The 22012-nt window shown below is 44.5% G+C and overlaps 1 protein-coding gene across 1 annotated transcript; it reads right to left on the reverse strand.

Moving 5' to 3' along the window:
• Window positions 1-5983: 5983 nt before the first annotated feature.
• LOC148164488 (putative NBPF family member NBPF5) lies at window positions 5984-10107 on the reverse strand. The gene is made up of 4 exons (XM_088022916.1): window positions 9930-10107; window positions 7921-8017; window positions 7066-7280; window positions 5984-6039 (listed from the first exon to the last, which is right to left on the reverse strand). The coding sequence occupies exons 1-4, from the start codon at window positions 10105-10107 to the stop codon at window positions 5984-5986; spliced, it is 546 nt and encodes a 181-aa protein (XP_087879042.1).
• Window positions 10108-22012: the final 11905 nt, after the last annotated feature.

A 22012-nucleotide genomic window follows, 5' to 3' on the forward strand; every position in this document is an offset into this window, starting at 1 on the left:
GCCAGCCTCCCTGCATTCTAAAAGGATCGCTGCAGCATTCACCCTTCTCTCGTCAGATAGCCTGGTTGTTGAAGGCTCAGTGGAATTTGTACACTGAGACTGAACAGATGGAATGCAACTACAGACACTCAAATTCAAGTGAGTCTTTGGTGCTACTCAGAACATTGGCCTAATTCATGTGGTGGGAGAATGCCAAGGCACAGCTCTGCTTCTGGAAACACACAATCAAGCTATGAGTAGAGACACTTAGGGTGGGTTTTCAGAGAACTGTTTAGGAAGACAAGCCAACCTAAAGGAGACAGAGAATGGGGCTAAGAACAGCAAAACCAGTTAACCCTGGACAAGAATGCCAAGTGACTGCGGCAGGCACAGATTCTTAACGGACCCACCTCCGAGATGAAACATAGAGCTTATTAGAGGTGAAAAGAGACATTTCATCCAAATTAGGTCTGACAGACAGGTTTTATGGTCGTGTTGCTGAGGTGAGTTGAGCTTGTCGTCCCTGCCTTGGCCCAACGACGAAGTGACAGAGAAATCAAGGTAACATGGGCATGCCCTGGGACTAAGAAGAGAGCAAATGTGCCTCGCCCACCTGATGTCTGTGCTTAAAACTCAATCCTAGAGCCCAGTTCAGATCAGTTTGTCTCTACAGGGCCTGCCCACAGGGATGACCTCTCTCGGCACAGCAGAGGTCTGGGGTACAAAGAACAGGAGATCTTTGTGGGTGTCCAGGTGGAGCTTAATCACCTGGACAATGGAGTACTCACTGGTCACTTCCAGAGAGGAACAGACTTCCAGTTCCTCGGGTAGGAAGATGGCGGCGCTCCTGTAAGGCCAGTAGGAGTCAGACAGGTCGGGAAGAACTGAATATGTCAAGTAGTGTTCATCCTGAGAGTCCCTTGAGACGTCCTGCTGTACCACCTCTACAAGCTTTCTGCTGAGCCTGCAGGGTAGAGACAAGTGAAGATTAACCTAAGAGGGATCTGAAGTCATATGTCCTGTCAGGCTTTGATGCAAGGTGGAAAGGAGTGGTCAAGAAAGCAAAGAGGGGAAGGACCCATTAAAAAGGGAAACGATTCTTGTTTTTGTGGGACACGTCATGTTTCACACAGGGGCAGCTGTTCGAAAGGAAAATAAGTGCTCGTGCACGGGCCAAATAGCAAGCTTCTGACGAAAGAGACTGAATTATCTCTGTGCCGTCCACTTATGACTCATAACACACAGAGTCCCACAATGGTGGCCTTCCCCCTTCCATGCAAATGGCGTTGAGTTCTGCATGTAGTGGCCAAGCACGGGCAGCTCTGGGGGCAGTGGACTGTCACAGAAATCTCATGCCATGAAGCCCTCTTTCTCTCATCTTGTGGCATCATAGAACATGTTTGTCTACTTGCTATGATATTTTAATGTTATGAACACATGTCAACATGCGAAATCTAAAGACAGAGAGCAGATGTGCATGGCTCTCTAAAGCACACAAGAATGAGCAAGCACCGTGGTCCCTGTGACATATTCGTTCACCCGGGTCAGCGGACTGTGGGTTACTCAACTCGAGAAGTCACTAAGAAATGGGAAGCAATCCCAGTATAACGGTGAAGACAGAGAACATTGTGAAACTGGTAATTTGTCCTTGACCGCATGGATAATACCGTGCTCGTCAGCACTTTCTGCTTAACCCCGGGTGCCACTTTTGAATCCCCAGCCCCCGAGTGTCCAGAATTACCTGGGGGCAGCCGGCTCTTGTCTTCCCAGACCCTCCTGATCGGTTCAGTCTTCTGCAAATAATGAAGAGAAAGAATTACGTTAAGCACATTCCCCTTCACAGATGCCCACTCCTATATCCTGCATAGCACAGGACAGAAATATAAGCACAGCAATACCAGGCAACTGTGAGTGTAAACATCCAGGAGCGCTTAGGTAAGGCCTCGTAGGCAAAAATTGGGATGGTACTCTTGAGTCATTAAACCAATATCCCTGATAAAACAAGCCATCCTCATAGCATCCTAAATCTTGAATCTAGGCAAACAAACCGATTCTGTTTCTCAGAGATCCTGGGGGAACTCCCTGGCTGCTTCCTAGACAGTTGCTGCAATATTGAGGCTTTTTCCATCTGAAATTCCAACAGGTGAATGGTTTAGAGGAATCAGCCATGCAGATTAAACCAATGAATTGATTCTACACGCCATCAAATCAGAACAATCTTGAAAGCTACAAAGAAACAGGGGCCATTCATGGGGTAGGGAAGTTTCAGGACCCTGCATTGCTCCAGAGAAACATACACTGTCCCATAGCAGTGGTCCAGTTCGGGTTCTCAGCTGACTTGAGATGAGATAAGACAAATGAAGACATAGACGAAGTGAAGAGCGTGAACCAGGGGAGTGCCATCTCCAGAGATATAGAAAAGGCTGCCAACAGGCTTGGCAGGCATCCAAATTCAGGGGCATGTTTCAAGAATGGAAATTAGAGCCTTGCAAGAGAGGACACGAGCTGAATTCATAATTAGGAGGTCTGGCAGTGACCTCGTGGGCCTGGGCTGGAGAGGTGTATGAGTCTGGCAGGGTGTGAGGAACAAGGAATATGGACACCACCTGGGGGACCACGTGGAGTTATATCCCCTTTGGAATGGGAGCATTCATAGGCCATATCCAGAGTAGACCCAAATTCAGGTTCATCAAACAGGAATTTGCCATCACGGTAAGACTGGCCGCTGTCACGCCTTTCTTGCACAGTTGAAGGAGCCAAAACACATTCATCCACTGTGTCCTGTAGGAATTCCTTCTTTTCAACATCCTGGGGCTCCATGCTATGCCGGGGGAGACAACAATGATAGAAGATCAAACCAGGAGGATCAGGCACCATGGCTTCCTAGCTGGTGTTGATGGGTGTGATAGCGAGTGGTCCCAGAAAGCAATGTGGCTGTCCCCTTGGAGGGAAAAACTATCCCCCTATATAAGGAGCAGAGTGTGGCCTCCGATATGAGGAGCAGTGGGAGACAGAGCAGGAGATATTCTGTGCACTGGCCTCATAACCAGGTGATGAAGGAGGAGACTAAAACATCCCTGTCATACTTATGTCATAATTATGACTCCCAGCACACAGAGGTTATCAAAACAAGTGGCTTCAACCCCTCTGCATACGTTGCATTGACTTGTACATGCAGTGTCCAAGGGACTAAATATCCTGAGGCCTTACTGCCTCTCAGACATTCTGACTCCAAGGAATATTTTCTCAATATTTTGATCGGACATGCATTTATTCTTCAATTTCCTCTCTTGCTATCCGAAATCCTCCAACATGATGATGTCAAACAGACACAAAGTTAATATGCATCTCACTTTGGTTTTAACCACACAGGAGACAACAGCTGATTACCGGAATCCCTGGCTTTGGTCAATTCATGTGTGTCCACTCTCTGTAGGTTATTCAACATGAAAGGGAGTAAGAAAGTGACACCTACACAACTACCACATGAAAATAGATGACATGGTTAAAGGGCATATTCTGCTATTGACTGAATGGATGGAATACTTCTAGGCAGCACTTTCTCTCTATCCCCGATGTGAGGTCTCCAGAGGTCACCAGGAAAATTCGTAGTCCACAGTCTTCACACTTACCTGGGGCACATTGGCTGTTGTCCATTTCCTTCCCTTCGATCATCTTGACTTTCTGAAAATCAGTTCCAAGACAGCAGGTGACACTAAGGAAATCACACTTCCCATATTACCAACACAGTGACCACCCACACTGCAAGGACATTAAGATTCTCAGGGCAAGACCCTAGTGTTCTGGCAGGGATATTCCAGGATGGCCAAGGTTAAGTCTTACAAGCAGTGCACAGGACTGCTCCCTGACCTGCTGCAGAAATTCACTTTCTTCTCCCCCACAAATTATCCCAATATCCTCCTCTGATGGGAGTCTGTAAAAAGAGTTCCGAATATATTTTCCCCAGAGGTCCTGCGGAGGAGTCCAAGCACTTTCTTGAAGTGTTGCTGCAAAATGGGGTTATTCCATGACATACCATGGCTCTTGATGCTTCCCAGGGAATTATTCTTGAAACTAGACTAATGAATCAACTGTAGAAAACCTCAAATCAAAAAGAATCTTTGAAAAAAGAAAAAGAAGAAGATAGCAGGAGAGGAAGAATGAAGGGGAGTAAGTCAGAGGGGGAGACGAACCAGGAGAGATGATGGACTCTGAAAAACAAACTGAGGTTTCTGGAGGGGAGGAGGGTGGGGGGATGGGTTAGCCTGGTGATGGGTATTAAAGAGGGCACATTCTGCATGGAGCACTGGGTGTTATGAACAAACAATGAATCATGTAACAGTACACCAAAACAAATTATGTAATATATGGTGATTAACATAACAATAAAAAATTTTTAAAAAAAGAATCTTTGGTGTTCTACCGACACAAAAGCCATTTGGGTCTGAGTGATGCCAGAGCCCAGCTTGGCTTCATAGGAACATACAGGCAAGGTAATGACACAGTTGTTTTCAGATGACCACTTGACTAAGTTGAACCCACATAGAGAAGATTGTGCCTGGGCCTGAGAGCAGTGAAACCAGGGAAAGCACCTTTCCTGATATGCAGGTATGTGAGCCAACAACATTGGACAGGTCTAGGCCCTCGAGAGATATTGATCCTAAAAAGAAAATGTCATTGCATGGAACAAAAGACAGTTGATCCACGTAGGGTATCTGACAAGACTTTGTGGATGTCCTACTGAGGTGGGTAGAGCTTGTCACCCATGACGTAGGTTCAATGGCCTGACACGGGGGCCGGGTTGACAGAGGCATGGCCGCTGCCTAGGATGGTTGAAGGCTCCCTGACCCACCTGATGTCTGTGTCTCCACATCCATTTGTCCTGATTTAAAGCAAAGTGTGTCTGTAACGCCCGTGTATAGAGATGACCTTCCTCGGTGTAGACAAGGTGTGCAGAACAAACAACATGGACACTACCTGGGGGACCACGTGACGTTTCATCCCCTTGGGTGTGGGAGCATTCACAGGCTAAATCCAGAGCAGAGCCAAATTCCTGTTCATCTAATGGGAATTCGCCAGCACTGTAGGACTGGTCATTGTCACACTCTTCTTGCAGAGTTGAAGGAGTCAAAACACACTCATCCACTGTGTCCTGTAGGACTTCCTTCTTTTCAACTTGCTGCTGCTCCATGCTGTGCCGGGTAGGACAGGAATGACAGGAGATCAAACCAGGAGGATCAGACACTGTGGCTTCCTAGCTGGTTGGATGGGAGTTATATGGAGTGGTCACAGGAGGCACAGGGCACCGGCTGGAGAGGGAACAAGCACACCAACCTACAAGAGGCAGAGTGTGGCTGCCCGGGGCTGGGAGAGCAGCAGCTGATCCTCAGAGCACTGGCCACAGAAGCACTGACTAGGAATGAGACTCCACCCTCCCAGCAGGATGCGGTCACAACAAGAAGCACAGTGGAGACCAGACCAGGGGCAACCACCACGGGCCTGAGTCAGGATGATTTTTACATAGATTGCTCAATTACTTACAGCTCTGGAGTACCTGCAGACTGCAGAAATGCGTGCCTTCTAGGCACTTTGTCATTAATAGTGTCACATGACACCCCAAGTTTTTGGAGTTTGGTTAGGTACTTCTCTTGGTTTTAATTTTGCTAGTTGTCTGTTGACCAATTCCTTGGTTAGTTACCTTCCTACCAAGGACCTTAGAGAACTGTGTAGGAAGTAGATATACATCTCCTCCCAGTGTCCATTTACAGGAAAGAATGGGTATTTTTGTCCCCACGGGGAATCCTAAGGCTGGTGAATTCATCTCGGTCTTACAACACCACAGAGACAACAGGCAACCAAGCCAAAACAGCCATCCTTTGGGGACCATCTGCAGTTTTGCTTAACCTTGCATCTGACATCTGTCACTCTCTTGACCTCACTTACTTTACTTTCTGAGACCCTGTCCATTTTGACCCACACATTATTGGTTCCAGAATTTTCATTGTCACCTGGGAGTGAGGGTTCCTTGTTCTTCTTCATCCTCCTCATCCTCATAATTTTCTGCAAATAAATTCAGAAATGTCCCATCAGCTATTTCCCACATCACCACTATAAACACAGCGGCTTCTATGTCCCTGGAGACCTAAGGGTCTATGAATGACTAGGTATTCTACTGAGTTTAGGGCACTGTCTTTAAGAACTGCTGTGGCATGGATTTCTGATGCGTCAGGCAGTGTGTCTCTGATTCTGAGGATCAGCATCACTGAACCTGGGCAACACGTTCTACCGGCTCTTGTTGTCCATATCAGGGAATGCTTGTCAGCTTCATTTCTGCACCGTGTCTTGCAGAGTGCCACAGGTCCCACCACAGCCACAGACTCTCCGTGGGTTCACAGCTCTCACATAGAGCCACCTCCTTGCCCTCAGGACAGGACAACCACTCTGTCCCACATCCCTCCACCAGGGACTTCATGGGGCCTCACGTGGGCTTCAGTGTTATCAAGGGGACATCCGTCTACGAAAAGCGGTCCCGTCTAAACAGCACTCCCACCTCCAAGTCCTACTGCATCAAGGACCTTATCCAACTCCACACAGTCAGGAGCATTATTTTTTCCTGACATGCATTCATGAATTTTCCCTATCTGATCACTACAGTATCAGCAGGTTATTTGATATACTTTCCAGATGAGGAGACAGATATGGAGAAAGTAAAACTCACTTTCTCACCCACAATTAATACAGACCACGCTGACTCTGGGAACCTCCCACTTAGTGCAGGGATCCTTGCACACCAACAAGCATCCTCCTGTCACATTTTGCTCTCTGGCTCAAAGACTGGTGGAGGCTGCCTCCTGCTCCAAAGGCTGCATTCCCTCAGGGAGGAAGCAGACACGTGGAGCACTATTACCTCCACACTGTGCATTTCTGCTCTCTGTTACCACCTTCCACTCCGGGTTCTCTCATGGCCCCACTTGCGATGGGGAACCCAGGAGGGCTGCTGCACATGGCGTGAGGCCAGGCAGGGAGTCTCTTGTGAGCCCAGGGCCTTGGCGCAGCTCCGGGCATCAGGGCCGGTGGCTGCCTTACCTGGGCTGAGCTTTCGGGCAAGGCACTTGGCCAGCCTGTGCCCCTCAGCCAGTTGCTCTTGGAAGCCCTGCCCTTGGGAATGCTCAGGGTCATCATGGGTGAGGAGGTCCTCGAGGAGCTTATTGAGCAGTTGGGAAACGTCTTTCCCTTTCCGTAACTTCTGATACAAACGGGTCAGCTCTTTATCCTGGTCTTTAATGAGGGTATGACATAGCCTAAGTCAGGGCAGAGAGAAAATTTTAAAATGCAAAGAGTTGAACAACAGACAATAAGATCTTTCGTGATGATTTCTGGCAGAATTTCCCCAAAGGAGCCGTGAACCCCGCACATCCCTTACACCTTTTCCTTCTGTAAACAGAGCCAGGGGTTCTCCTAAGCACACGCCAGAGAGATGTCCCTTCAGCTGCTAACTTTGGGGACACCCGTTTCCCTGGAAAACTACACACAGTGCAGCGTGCAGTGAAAGGACACAGCGCCAGACGCAGAAGCGTGTCCAGTAGAGCTGGTGTGAACTGGTGAGCTCAGGAGAATGGCAGGCTCAAGCTGTGGTCAGCCAGGTCATGACTCTGTGAAAGGTAAGTGAGGTGGTGATCTCGCAACACTGTGAATATGCTAAAAGCCACGAATTGTTCCCTTGAATTTGGGGACTTTGATATTTTTTTCCAAAGAGAGAGCGAGTCTTTGAGTCATTGGAGTCCATCATTTACCAATCACTGTTGTCTTAGTTGTTTTAGAAATATTTGGGTCACGTGCCTGCCATGATGTTTCTGCCCTTTCCTGGCCCAGACTTGTTGCTGCCCCAAGTCAGAGATGCCCACAGCGTCCCTGCAGCCTCCCACATGGAGCCTTCCTTACCTGAGCTTCTCAGCCACCGTGTCTGCCTGCTTCCCCTTCTCAAACTGCACCTTCTCTCCCAGCACGGATTCGATGAGGTCGGTGGACTCTTCACACTCTGAGAAACAGAGACGCCTGCCTCAGGGGAACGCTGGACATGCTGCTGTGCTCGCTGCCTTCAAGGGACGAGGCAGGGTCCATCCTAGGACAACTGGAACCCCGGCCACCTGGCTCTGCGCTGGGAGCTCCACATCGCATTCCTCAGCCTCCCAACTACAGGGCAGTCGATTACTCCCTGTTTCAGAGCCCAGGAAAGAACAGCCCCAAGGCACAGAGAGGAACTGGACACGGTGATGAACTGGTATTTGGTAGAGTCAGAATTCGGGTTCCCCTGATCATGGTCACTCTAGCAAGCCTTGGAGACTCCTAAGTGAAACACTAAGCAGGGACATGACGTAAGGCCCCCAGGGCTACTGGACTGATGGGTCCCCTGAGCTGGGATTTCTATACTGAGCAAGTATCTCAAAGGTAAAAATTCATCCGGTTACACTTGTGGAAACCACAATGCATAAAACCAGAAGCACCGGAGAGGAATATGGCCCAATCCTAATACAGTTTGTGTTATGAGAAGCAGTAGAATGATGAACAGAGTTACACAGTTCCAGGTTCTGCTCTTAGAGCGTTACAAGAAATTACTCAGTATTCATTCTGACTCAGAGAAGTAGGTCCCACAACACTAACAGGTTAACAAGGAGGAAACTGAGGCACAGGACATTGGGCACCATGGATTTAGCCCAGGCTGACTGACCTACAACCCATGCTTTTCTCCCCTGTGCTGTGTTACCGCCACCCCACGCCCTCAGGTGATATCTGTTTGCATCATCTTCACAACTGGTTTCCCACACTTATGTGATGATTTTCAGGAAAGTTGTAAACAAAACTGCTTGTCCTTCCCTGAAAGTTCATCATCTCTTCCCTTTCGTAAAAAGCATGCTTCAGTTTTTTTTTTCTCTGCGTCATTCGTTTTTAATTACACCTCCCCTTGTTCTATTGAAAGCAAATTGTGAGAAAATGACAAAAATGCGGGCTGAGAGTTGTCAGGATTCCTTCCTATCGCTCGGCTGTGCACGTGCCCCGTTCTCATGACTCCTTCTGCCAGCGCAGGCCCCTCCTAATGAACGGGCAGCTGAGCTCCCCATTTCAGGCTGACTGTGGGGGAAGGCCTGCCCCACACCCTGGCTTGGCTGGTTCCCGGGGCTGTGGTCTCCCCCACTCACCCTCCTTCTCCCTTGGCCACATGTCTCCTGGCCCAGGCCTGGACCTGCTGGCCATCCTGCATGTCTGAAGGTCCCCAGCTCAGGGAGAGACCGTGATGTTCCCTGAAACACCCTCACCCTTGCCACTGGGTATCAAATGGCCTCCGTGGACTCAGGAAGCAGAGGCTCTGCACCGGTTCCCTCTCACAAGGGGAGTCACTGCGTGGATGGCATCACTCACAGATACCACAGTTTTAGGGGGAAAGGAGACCTTCTTTCCACTTTCCACTTACCACTTCCATCTCCTTGAAAGCAGGTAATGTCACCTGCTACCCTCCCTCTCGCCCCCGGGTGTGCCATCAGGATGTTTCCCCAGTGTAACTAACTTGGTGCTTTACCAATGGGACCTCAGAGAAGCGGGACCTGAGAGAGTTCCTTAGTCCCTGACACTTAGGCCTGCAGTCATGCAGGATCTGATACAGCACAGAGACCATCCTGAGAGGACCAGGCATTTCTGTGTCTGCACCAGGAAGCAGGAACTGGGATGTTAACTCTAACCCCACCTGACATGTCACTGTTAACCTCTTTGTCTTCAGTTTTCCCATCCTCAGCAAACTGAGGATAAAATACCCACTTCTACATTTCCCGGATTGTGGTCAGAATGAAATTTATGTGACATTGGAAGAGAGAAGACAGCATCTGGAGAGGTTTTTAGTTTCTCAGAAGGAATACAGACAGACATGTCTTTGGTGGCCATGATCTTGTAGGACTTACTGTATTTCTGCAGCTGCTTGGCCAGGGAGTAGGCAGTACATTCGGATATAAGGAATTTCTCCTTGAGGTCTCGGAAGTCCTGCTTGCTTTTTTCCAGCTGGGATTGAAGCTCCTGGTTGATTTCCAGGAGGCTGATTTCTGCCCCTGGATCAGACAGAGGGCCAAGAGGTGCTGCCATGGTGACGTGTGGCCGAGGAGGTAGAGCTGGGGACTGAGGAGAAGAAACCCAAACACAGGATGGTTAAAAACCAGTGAAATCAAGTAGGTTTCATCAGGACTGAGGGGTGAGGATACAGGAAGTCTTTACTTACTGTTGGGAACAATTTGAACAACACCCCACAGCACCTGAGATTCAGGAACCACAAAACCAAGGTTCAAGATGCCACAGCTGAGAGCTGAAGGCACTGCCCCTAGCTCACACTCCAAACGGAATGACAGAGGGAGCACTCAGAATGCCAGGTAACGGTCTGCACTTGAAATAACAGAGTTGGAACGTCCGAGATGACATGGAACCTGGGGAGCTGCTGCCTTCCAGTTGCCAAGGCCGTGCTGATACACAAGACTGCCCGGTCCCCCCGAAGGTCCCCACTGATGGGAACCACCCCTCACTGGCCACTCTCAGTTGCTGTCTACCCTTGTGCTGATACCACAGTTCCCATCTCTTTCTAAAAAATTATCTCAGCATAGTTCTGATTGTTCATTCTTGTGTGTGTATAAATCACCAAGGCAGAAATAGTTTCCCAAGTAGTTTACTGTTTTGTTCATCTTCATTTATTTGAGAGAGAGAATGGGGGGTGGGTAGAGGGAGAGAGTGGGACAAGGCGCTCAATCTGACCATCCGTGAGATCATGACCCTAGCCTAAACCAAGAGTCAGATGCTCAACCAACTGAACTGCTCAGGCACCCCTCCCAACGGGTTTTCTTAGGGCTGTCATGAACTCATCCCACTTGCCTTTAAGGGCAAACAGATCTTAAGGCTTTTATAATAAGGGATAGATTCCAATGTCTTAGACTGTCATGATGTTCTTCCCTGTGTCTTTTAGTGTTTTATTTTTTCCTCTGTGCGTTCAAAACACAAGAGAAGCATGCTAGCACTTTCGTTATCTTTGTTTCCTTTGTATTTGACAAGCTTTTAAATTTATTTGGATCTTCCTCCATTTACAATATGTAGTAAAGGAAACTTTCTTTACAGCAAAACACACACACACACACCCCAAAACACAGGGGAAAAACCAAAGTTAATTTATGCAATTGATTATGAAACTGTTTTCTATTCTAACTCTCTCAGTATTCTTCTTCCTGCATCTATGTGTTATGTAGTCTTCTTTTCCCCTTATGTTCACATATATTTTCAATTTTCTTAGCTATATACCTAGGAGTGGAATTGCCAGATCATATGTAACCCTATATTTAACTTTTTGAGAAACTACCAAACTCTTTTTCAAAGGAAAGCAACTACACCATTTGACATTCCCACCAGGAAGGTGTAAGAATTCCATTTCTCTACAATCTTCCCAACGCATACATTATCTTTTTTTTTTTTTAAGTCATACTAGTGGGGGGAAGAGGGATCACACTGTGCTTTAGATTTGTATTTTCCTAATGACTAATGTTATTGAGCACCTTTTCAAGTATTTGTTGTTAGATTGGTCTTATCCTTTAGAGAGAGTCGACTCAAACTCTTCTTCCCATTTTTTTAATTGGCTGTCTTTTACTGATTAGTTGTAAGCGTTTTTTTTTTTTAATTTATTCTAGATAGCAGACCTCCATCAGATATACAATTTGCAAATTTCTCCCATTCCATGCATTGTCTTTTCACTTCCTTGATAGTGTCCTCTGAAACAAAAAGCTTGTAATATTGATGAAATCCAGCTTATCTATTTATTCTCGGAGTTGCTTGTCCATTAAAGAAACTGGCTTCTAGCCCCAAATCGTGAAGATTTCTAACTACATATTCCTTAAAACATGGCTTTTGAATGAGAACTTTCCTGGGTTGTAGTGGGGGTGGACATTATTTAATAATGGCTCTTGTGTGTTGATTGCTATTTCTCTCAATTGATATTCATGTGCCTGTTTTCTCTCCTATGGAGCATGCCATGACCTATACCAGAGATTTTGGAAATGATATCTATCAATATTCCAGCTTTGATTCAGGGGAGAGTCCTGCTTATAGAGTTGAGCTGGTCTGAACCTCACCCACAGTTTCACAAATTGCTCAGGGCTTTTAGAGGTAAGTAGTTGATTATCTTTCTGAGGAACACTTGTCCAGGAGTCCAGATCTTTCTAGGTCTAGAATGGACTTTCTCAGACCCCTCCAGACCAAGAAGACTGCAGGAGTTGGACCTAGTCAAGACTTTCATCTCCAGTCTTAATGTGCCTGTTTTCTCTCCTATGGAGCATGCCATGACCTATACCAGAGATTTTGGAAATGATATCTATCAATATTCCAGCTTTGATTCAGGGGAGAGTCCTGCTTATAGAGTTGAGCTGGTCTGAACCTCACCCACAGTTTCACAAATTGCTCAGGGCTTTTAGAGGTAAGTAGTTGATTATCTTTCTGAGGAACACTTGTCCAGGAGTCCAGATCTTTCTAGGTCTAGAATGGACTTTCTCAGACCCCTCCAGACCAAGAAGACTGCAGGAGTTGGACCTAGTCAAGACTTTCATCTCCAGTCTTAATGGAAAGTAGACATGCTTCAGGGTATTGGGAAAGTTGTTCAATACAAATTCGTTCCTCTCCAATTTTCTATTATATATATGATTTCTCTCTAGAAAAGGTGAAATTTTAGAACAACTTGTCTATTCCTTGCCAATTGTCTGTCTGTGCTTTTAAAGATGTATAAAGGAGAATTCAAGGTCAATACATTCTTAGCAAAAAGTACAGTTCATGTAAACTTCCGGGTGATCGTAAAGAATCCAATGAACTATCTTATTATTAAGATGCTATCATTTTCCTGATGAGAAAAGAAAAAAAAAAAGAACAAGAACTCAAGAAGATTACAAACCTCCCCAAGGCCACGTATCTAGTGAAGAGAGGAGGGTGCATTAGAAACCATTTCTGGGGGCACCATCCAACTCTTGATCTCAGTTCAGGTCTTCATCTTAGGGTTGCGAATTGGAGCCCTGTGTCGGGGTCCACTAAAAAAAAAAGAAAAGAAAAAGAAAGAAACCAATCTCGCAGATATCCTATTGGGTTTTCATATGCTTATTAATCATTTGGATATCTTCTTTTGGGATGGGCTTTTTAAAATATTTCTGCTCATTAATACACTAGGTTGTTTCTCATTTTCTTTGTGATTTATAAGAGTTCTTGACATATTTTGGATGAGTGTTTAGTCACATACATACATTGAAAATAATCATTTCTGGGCTGTAGATGGCCTTTGCATTTTAAAGAATGGATGCCAGGATCATGACGTGAGCTGAAAGCAGACGCTTAACCGACTGAGCCACCCAGGCGTCCCTTCATATACATTTTAAAATTGGTTTGTCATTTTCTTCACAAATATCTACAGCAATATTTACCGAAATAATGTTACTTTGTTATCCTAACAGAACTGAGTCTTGCAATCAATGAACCTGCTACCTATTTCTCTGTTTACTAGTCTTCTTCAATTTCTCACAGCAGTAGTTTTTAGGGGTCTTGGGTCTGCTTCATTTTTATATATTCATAAGCATTTAATAATTTAGGATGCTAATCTCTATTGCGTTTTACTGAATTTCATTTTCTCACTACTAATTGTCCCTGCAGAGAGGTACAATAGATTGTGAAATCAACTTACTTAAGGTATAATTTGGGTACAATAGACTGCATGGCTTTAAAGCATACAGTTATTTTTTTAAAATAATTTTTTATTGTTATGTTAATCACCATATATTATATCATTAGTTTTTGATGTAGTGTTCCATGATTCACTGTTTGTGCATAACACCCAGTGCTCCACGCAGAATGTGTCCTCTTTAATACCCATCACCAGGCTAACCCATCCCCCCACCCTCTCCCCTCTAGAACCCTCAGTTTGTTTTTCAGAGTCCATCCTCTCTAATGGTTCGTCTCCCCCTCCAACTTACTCCCCTTCATTCTTCCCCTCCTGCTATCTTCTTTTTTTTTCTTAACATATATTGCATTAATTTTTTCAGAAGTATAGATCCGTGATTCATCAGTCTTGTACAATTCACAGTGCTCACCATAGCACATACCCTCCCCAATGTCTATCACCCAGCCATCCAATGCCTCCCACCCCCCACCACTCCAGCAACCCTCAGTTTTTTTCCTGAGATTAAGAATTCCTCATATCAGTGAGGTCATATGAAACTTCTGTTACAGTCAAGATACAGGGCATTTCCACTACCTCACAACTTCCCTTGTGCCCCTTTGCGGTCCATCACTGCCTCCAGCCTCACACCCAGGGAACCAACGATACTAGAGATCATTGCAGTTTTAACAACTTCATATAACTGGAAATACATATATATATCCTCTTTTATATCTGCTTTCTATCATACAGTGCAGTGCAATGATTTTAAAATTTATCCATATTCCAGGGCACCTGCATGGCTCTGTCAGTTAAGTGTCTGCCTTCAGCTCAGGTCTTAATCTCAGCGTCTTGGGATCAAGCCCCGTGTGGGGTTCTCTGCTCCCACGGAGCCTGCTTCCCCCACTCTGTCTGCCACCCCCCCACTTGTGCTCTCTCGCTCTATCAAATAAAGAAATAAAATCTTGAAAAAAATAAATTCATCCATATTCCTACATGCACCAATACTTCATGACATTTTTATTGCTGGGCAGGATTTCAAGTGTTTCGTCTCTGTTTATACATTCATCTGTCACTGGACTTTTGTGTCACTTCCAGTTTGGGGCAGTCATAATTGGGGCATAATAATAAAGCTATTACACACATTCATATGCTGATAATTCTGTAGACATATTGTGTAAATACCTAGGAATGGAATGACTATCCATAGGATTTGTATTTGTTTAATCTTATAAGTAACTGGAAGTCAGCTTTTCAAAGTGGTTGTACTATTTTTCATTCCCACAGCTATATGAGACATCCAGGTGTTTTGTGTGAGATTTCAGACTTTCTGACTTTAGCCATACCAACAGATATGCCATGATACCTCATTGCGGTACTGACTTTTTTCCCTCATGACCAATGCATTGTGCATCTTTTCATGTGCTAATGAACCATTCCCATATCTTGTTTCCTGAAGTTTCTATTCAAATCTTTTGACCAATTATTGTATTGTGTTCATTATCTTATCAGACTATATGATATCTAATTCTAGAGAATGGTCCTTTGTAGGACATAAACATTTATGTTCTCTTAAGGTTGTCTTTCTTCGAGAGTTACATATAGAAAGATAAAGATAGATCAATTCATTTTCATATCCAAAGAAATAATTCATTGCCTACTTTAAGCTTGCAAAAACATACGGTTGAACTTTTTGGAAAATATAAAATCATTTATTGAATTTCAGGGTATGAAATTTTTTGTTTTTGTAATTTAAACTGTTTCAATGGGCATATTGAGATATAATTTCCAAGCAAGAAAGTGTATATAATTAAAGTCTAAAGTTTAGTCCGTTTGAACATATATATGCATCACCCACACAGTGGATATATCTATCACCCCAGAAAGTTTACTTGTGCTCCGGCCAAGTCCTCCCTCACATTCCCACCTCAGGAAAACACTGATTGGCTTTCAGTTACAATAGAATTATTTCCATTTCCTAAGGTGTTATATTTTGAAATCATATGCTATGGACATTATTTTGCTTTGATGTTTTTTTTGCTCAGAAAAATTATCTGAGCAAAAAATAAAATCTTTACCAATTTTGTTATGTATGTGAAGAGATTACTCTGCTAAACCAAGTAGTATTCCTTGAACTGGATATGCCACAACTTCTTTTGGTCATTTACCTGTGAATGGATTAGAATGGCAATTAAAAATAGAGTTTCTATCAATAGATTTTTATGAATATATCACTCTTTTTTTTCATTTGAGTGGAATGGTGGTGGCCTATGCCAGGCGGTTTGGTAGAGCGGTTTAATATTTTGAAGCAGGTCGCAGCTGTTGGGGTGCTTGGGTTGCTGAGTCGGTGAAGTGTCTAACATTGATTTTGGCTCAGGTCATGATCTCCTTGGTGATGAGATGAAGCCCCAAATAGGGCTCCATGCTCAGTGGGGAGTCCGGTGGAGATTCTGTCCCTCTGCCTCTCCCTCTGCCCCTCACCCCACTCACTTTCACTCCTTCTCACACAAAGAAATCAACCTTGAAAAGAAAAAAAAAAGATTTCCAAACTATTTCCTAGAGGAGTTGTAGAATTTAACATTCCTATCAGCAGTGTATGAGAATTTCAGCTCCTACACATCTTTGCCAATACTTGGAATGGAAATTCTTTTCATTTTTGCCATTTTAATTGGCAGATAGTGTTTTAAGTTTGCATTTTGCTAATGACTAATGATGTAGATCTTGTCATGTTCTTACATGCTTTCCATATATGTTCTCGGCTGAACTGTCTACAAATCTTTTACCCAAATTATTTTCTTATTTTCTTATTTGAAAGAGAGAGAGAGAGCAAGAGCGGGGGTGTGGGGTGGGGTGGGGAGGGCAGAGAGAGGAGAAACACACTCCCCTGTCAGTGGGAAGACTGACAGAGGGGGGCAGGGCTAGATCCCAGGTCCTTGAGATAATGACCAGAGCCAAAGGCAGCTGCTTCACCAACTGAGCCACCCAGGTACTTTTCTTTTACCCATTTTTAAATTGGATTGTTTGCCTTCTTACTATTGTCTTTGGAGAGTTCTTTCAGTGTTCTATTAGGAGACCTTCATTAGATATGTAATTTATCAATATTTTCTCCCTATGTGTGACTTGACTTTTCATCCTCTCACCAATGTCTTGTGAAGAACAAAAGTTTTAAATTTTAACTAAGTCCAATGTATCCATTTGTTCTTTCATCAATCACAATTTTGGTGTCATATCTAAGAGATCATTGTCCCAGGGCTCCTGGGTGGCTCATTCTGTTGAGTGTCTGCCCTCGACTCAGTTCAGGATCCCAGAGTCCTGGGATCTAGCCCACCATCGGGCTCCTTGCTCAGCGGGGACCCTGCCTCTCCCTCTCCCTCTGCAGCTCCCTTGCTTGTGCTCTCTGTCAAATAAATAAATAAAATCTTAAAAAAAAAAAGAAATCATTGTCCAACTTAAGGTTATAAAGATTTTTTTAACGATTTATTTACTAGGGAGCCGGGGAGGCTTGGTTCATTATGCATCTGCCTTCAGCTGAGGTCATGATCCCAGGGTTCTGGGATTGAGCCCACTGGCAGGGTCCCTGCTCAGCAGGGAGTATGCTTCTCCCTCTCCCTCTGCCTGCCCTTCTGCTTGTGTTCTCTCTATCTCCAATAAACAAATAAAATCTTTGTTTAAAAAGATTCTATTTATTTAATTTTAGAGAGAGTGACAGAAAGAGAGCAAGTGCGGGACAGAGGGAGAGAGGGAGAGAAATTGAAGCAGACTCCCCACTGAGTGCACAGCCAACTCTGGGCTTGATCCCACAACCCATGAGCTCAGGACCTGAGTCAAAATCAGGAGTCAGATGAGCCACCAACTGTGTCACCCAGGGGCTCCTAAAAATTTTTCTACTATGTTTTCTTGTAAAAGTTTTAACATTTTAACGTTTCTACTTAGGCCCTTACTCTCTTTTAGGCTAATTTCGGGGTGGTGTGAGTTATGGACCCAATTTTATGTATTTACTTATTTTCATATGCACACGCATATGTCATCCATATCCATGTGTTGAAAAGATTATACTTTACCACTTGCTGAAAGATTATACTTTTTTTTAAAGATTTATTTCTTTATTTTGGGGTGGAGAGGCAGAGAGAGAGAGAGAGAATCCCAAGAAGAGTCCCTGATGAGGATGGAGCCAGAAGGTGGCTCGATCCCAGGACCCTGAGATCATGACCTGAGCTAAAATCAGGAGTCAGACATTTCACCAACTGAGCCACCGAGGTGCTCCAAAAGTTTATACTAGGTCATTTATATGTTTAAATGAATTTTAAAATCAACTGGTCACTTCCTATCAAAGATACAGGCTGAGATTTTGAGAGAGATGGAATTGAATCTATTGATCAAATGGGGAAAATTGAAGTTTGTACAGTATTGAATCTTATAATCCACGAATAAGGAATTTCTCTTCATTTTCTCTGGTTTCATTCATTTCTCTGTGAAATATTTTGTGATTTTCAGTCAGATCTATCCCTCAGTATTTCATGCTTCATGCTATTATAAATGATATCACTTTTCACATTTCAGTTAGGGATTGCGATCACATAAAGCACAGTTGAGTTTTATATATTGGTGTTATATCTTGATACAAACAAATGCATTTCAGATTCAAGCTAGATCTGGCAGTGACCATATCTTTGGAGATTTAGGTATTTGCCAGGTGAGAAGGACATTTCTCAGCAGCCGAAGAAAAAGGAATAACCCAACCCGTATCAAGTCCTGTGGCTGGGCAGATTGTACAGGGTCTAATGGACCAATGCATGTGAAATGTTGTGTATGTTCAGTAATAAACTTTCCTTGAGAGTCACCATTCAGTTGGTAAGGCTCCCAGTTTAGCTTGTGTTTAGCTGCAATACCACAGTTGCAAAATTTAGAGGCCAATGTTCTCTCTTATTATGTAATTTAGTCTTCAATCATCTATTCCCAGCATGATGTACTGCCAGAAGATTTAGATCGCTGTGCAACGAAATATCCATCGAATACCATGAATTGTGCCCCAGTCTGATCCGTCTTATTTCTATGTGATCTATTATAAAGTGACACCGACAGCATTTAAACAATTAATAGTGGCAGACTGAGGGAGTTTGGTTGTCTGACTCAGTTGCCTTAGGAGACAATGGCTCCGACTCCAAATCGGAAGTAGGTGTCCACTCCCATCAGTCTGTAAGCCTCGGGTCCTGATTCTGCAACAGAATCTGTAGTCCTTTGTGTCAGCTTCATACCCCCAACAGAGAGGAAATGATCTTTGGTTTAAGTAAAGATTGGTGTGTTAGCATATTTATGTTAACTCTTTAGGCACTGAACTTAACATCCTGTCAGGTAAAGCTCGCTCATCTGTGTGACTCACAAGGTCACATTCCCAGTGGCTCAGGTGACATGTCTCAAAGAAACCAAAGCATCCATTCAGTATTAGGTGTCTCTCCTAAAGTTCACTCTTGATGGGCTAAAATGTGGCTCACAAACAGCTTGAAATGTGTTTGATATATGTTTGTCTAATGGTTTTCTAAAGTCCAATTACCCAAATGACTTTCAGGACGGTTTGTTTTTTTTGTTTTTGTGAATGCTCTGCCTTTTTGACAGGACCCACGAGTCAATATACACATAGATTTATTCCAATTTGTTTATAATGAACCAATCATTGTGTACATGACATATAATTCTATACATTCCTTCTTTTACCTGTTTACATTCAGATGTTGAGATGATGGGATGTTACTTGCCTCTTCCACTGACATCCTGAATTATAATTCTGCTCTCTGTTCAAAAAAAAAAAAAGCTGCTTTACCTTGTTATTCATGAAAGTCATCATAGGATGTGTTTAAATCTGCATTTGCGGGGGGCATCATTCCTTTTGAAAGATTTTATTTATTTTTGAGTGAATAAGGGTGAGCTGGGAGAACAGAGAGGAGGGAAAGGTAGAAAGAATCTAAGTAGACCCTGTGCTGAGCATGGAGCCGAATATGGGTCTTGACCCCACTACCATGACATCATGACCTGAGCTAAAACCAAGAGTCAGACCCTTAAGTGCCTGAGCCACTCAGGCACCCTTGGTGTTTCAAAGAATAGAAAAGTCATTTTTGGTTCAAGCAAGTAGTGGGTAATGTGAAAGAATGATTGCAGATCACGGACTAAATATTTAGTGTCCAATGAATCCAAAATTTTGCTAGACATGTTTTCCCAAGATTGTGTAAAGTTACTATAAGCCAGCTCGCCGGCAACTTCCATAGCCCCAAACCTTTTTCTCCAAGACCTAGGACATACTGTCACAAACTCAACCCAGCCCCTTCTTGAGCCACCTTTCAAGTGATCAGTTTTCTTGCATGACCCAACAGGCAGAGCAACTTTCCAGCTTCTTATGGGCATTAAGGGCCTCCCTTTTCTGTTACCAATGGAAGTAAGTGGTTTGCTTCGTTATTTGGCATCTAGAGCCATGATTAGGGTCAAGTTTGTCTCCCCAGAAGTCATTAGGTGCTGTTAAATGCAGTAACTTTCCTCCCACTACAATACGCTTGACCCCACTCATGTATTATATTCCCTAAAACTTCACTTTCTGAGTAGATCTTTATGCTTTTTATTCAAGGCCCACCCAGGCAGCATTAAGAGTATTATTTAAATCATGTGGCTTCAGATGCAAGGGTCCCCTACCCTGGCCCTTCCTGACCTTAGGGCACAACTATCTGCAGTAAGAATGGACAATTCCAACCCTTATCCAAACATCACTGATCCCTCTCAGTACACACTTTCTTGGAGGACACCTACAGTGTGGGTAGCTCCAAGTCGGAGCTAGGTGTCTGGGGCAGAGCCTCATGGTCACATCCTCCTCCTCTTGGAACCGGTGCTTCCCAGCAGTATAAACCACGACAATCCATCCTCTGGGGCTCCTCGGCAGGTGCACAGGTTCACCGTGGACGAAGTTACTCTTCCAACGTCTTTGCTCAGCTCAGGCTGCTCCTTGCAGAGTTGGATGCTGCTGTATACATTCCTCAGTTTCCCCGGATTTTTCTGAAATCAACTTGTCCTTATTCTTACCTCCTTTGGCAACCACCTGCTCCACCATTGTCTTGTCCTTCCTAGGGTTATTCTCATCTTCCAAACCTGCTGATTTTCTATCTTCCATCTGCTCCCTCCGTTCTCTGTTTTCAGTGTGGGCTCAGCTCAGGATCCTGCAGGAGACACACAGGGAAGGGACCAAGTCAGGTCTCAGCTGCAGTCCCCAGGGCTGCTTAACAGGCACCTCAGACCCTCCTGCACTCACAGAAACTGAGCAGGAAGGCACTTTGGAGAATTTGAATAACAACCTTATCATACAGGAGTGGAAGCTGAGGCCCAGAGACATTAAGAGATTTTCCCAAACACCTTCAACACTTCATGGCAACGGAGCCCCCACACAGGCCTTGGCTGCAAGCTTCCCTGTGGAGGCTCCGGAACACACCCTCGAGAACCCCACATTTGAATTTCAGGGAACACTAGAATTAAAAGTTCAGCTTAAAAATAAAAAAATAATTTTCAGGGGACTTTGGATCAAATGTTGGTATTTCCACTGTTAAAAACAAGGCCTTTCTGGGGTGCCTGGGTGACTCAGTCATAAAAGCGTCTGCCTTTGGCTCAGGTCATGATCCCCAGGGTCCTGGGATCGAGCCCCGGATCGGGCTCCTGCTTGGTGGGAAGCCTGCATCTCCCTCTCCCACTCCCCCTGCTTGTGTTCCCTCTCTCTCTGTGTCTCTCTTGGTCAAATAAATAAATAAAATCTAAAAAAAAAAACAAAAACACAAAAAAACAAGGACTTCTGGGGACAAATCTTTTCTCCCAATTATATAATTCTGTTACTTATATTAACTTTTCCATCACTGGCTCAGGGATTAGGATCACAGAACACAAAAGTGTTAAATAATACTTATCATAGTCACAAATAAAAGGCACTTAGGTGATTATCTGTAAAATACCTGACACTTGTGCCAAAGTTCTTTTTCCTGAGAGCTGGCACTGGGTCTGCCTGCTCACCCCATGTCCCCCGTGCCTCCGAGAGCCTGCCAGGTGAAACATTCAGTAAATACTTGTCAAGCAGATAGATAAAATTTACCAGCGGAGGCGGAGCAAGATGGCGGAGGAGTAGGAGACCTAGATTTCGTCTGGTCTCAGGAATTCAGCTGAATAGGGATCAAACCATTCTGAACACCTACGAACTCAACAGGAGATCGAACAGGAGAGTAGCAACAACTCTCTGAACAGAGAAGCGACCACTTACTGGAAGGTAGGGCGTGCGGAGAAGTGAATCCGAGGCGATATTCGGGAGGA

This window comes from Eumetopias jubatus, unplaced genomic scaffold (genome assembly GCF_037043125.1).
Source record: "Eumetopias jubatus isolate StellerSeaLion01/CBP00866 unplaced genomic scaffold, mEumJub1_p1.0 scaffold_4, whole genome shotgun sequence".
NCBI classification, from domain to species: Eukaryota; Metazoa; Chordata; class Mammalia; order Carnivora; family Otariidae; genus Eumetopias; species Eumetopias jubatus.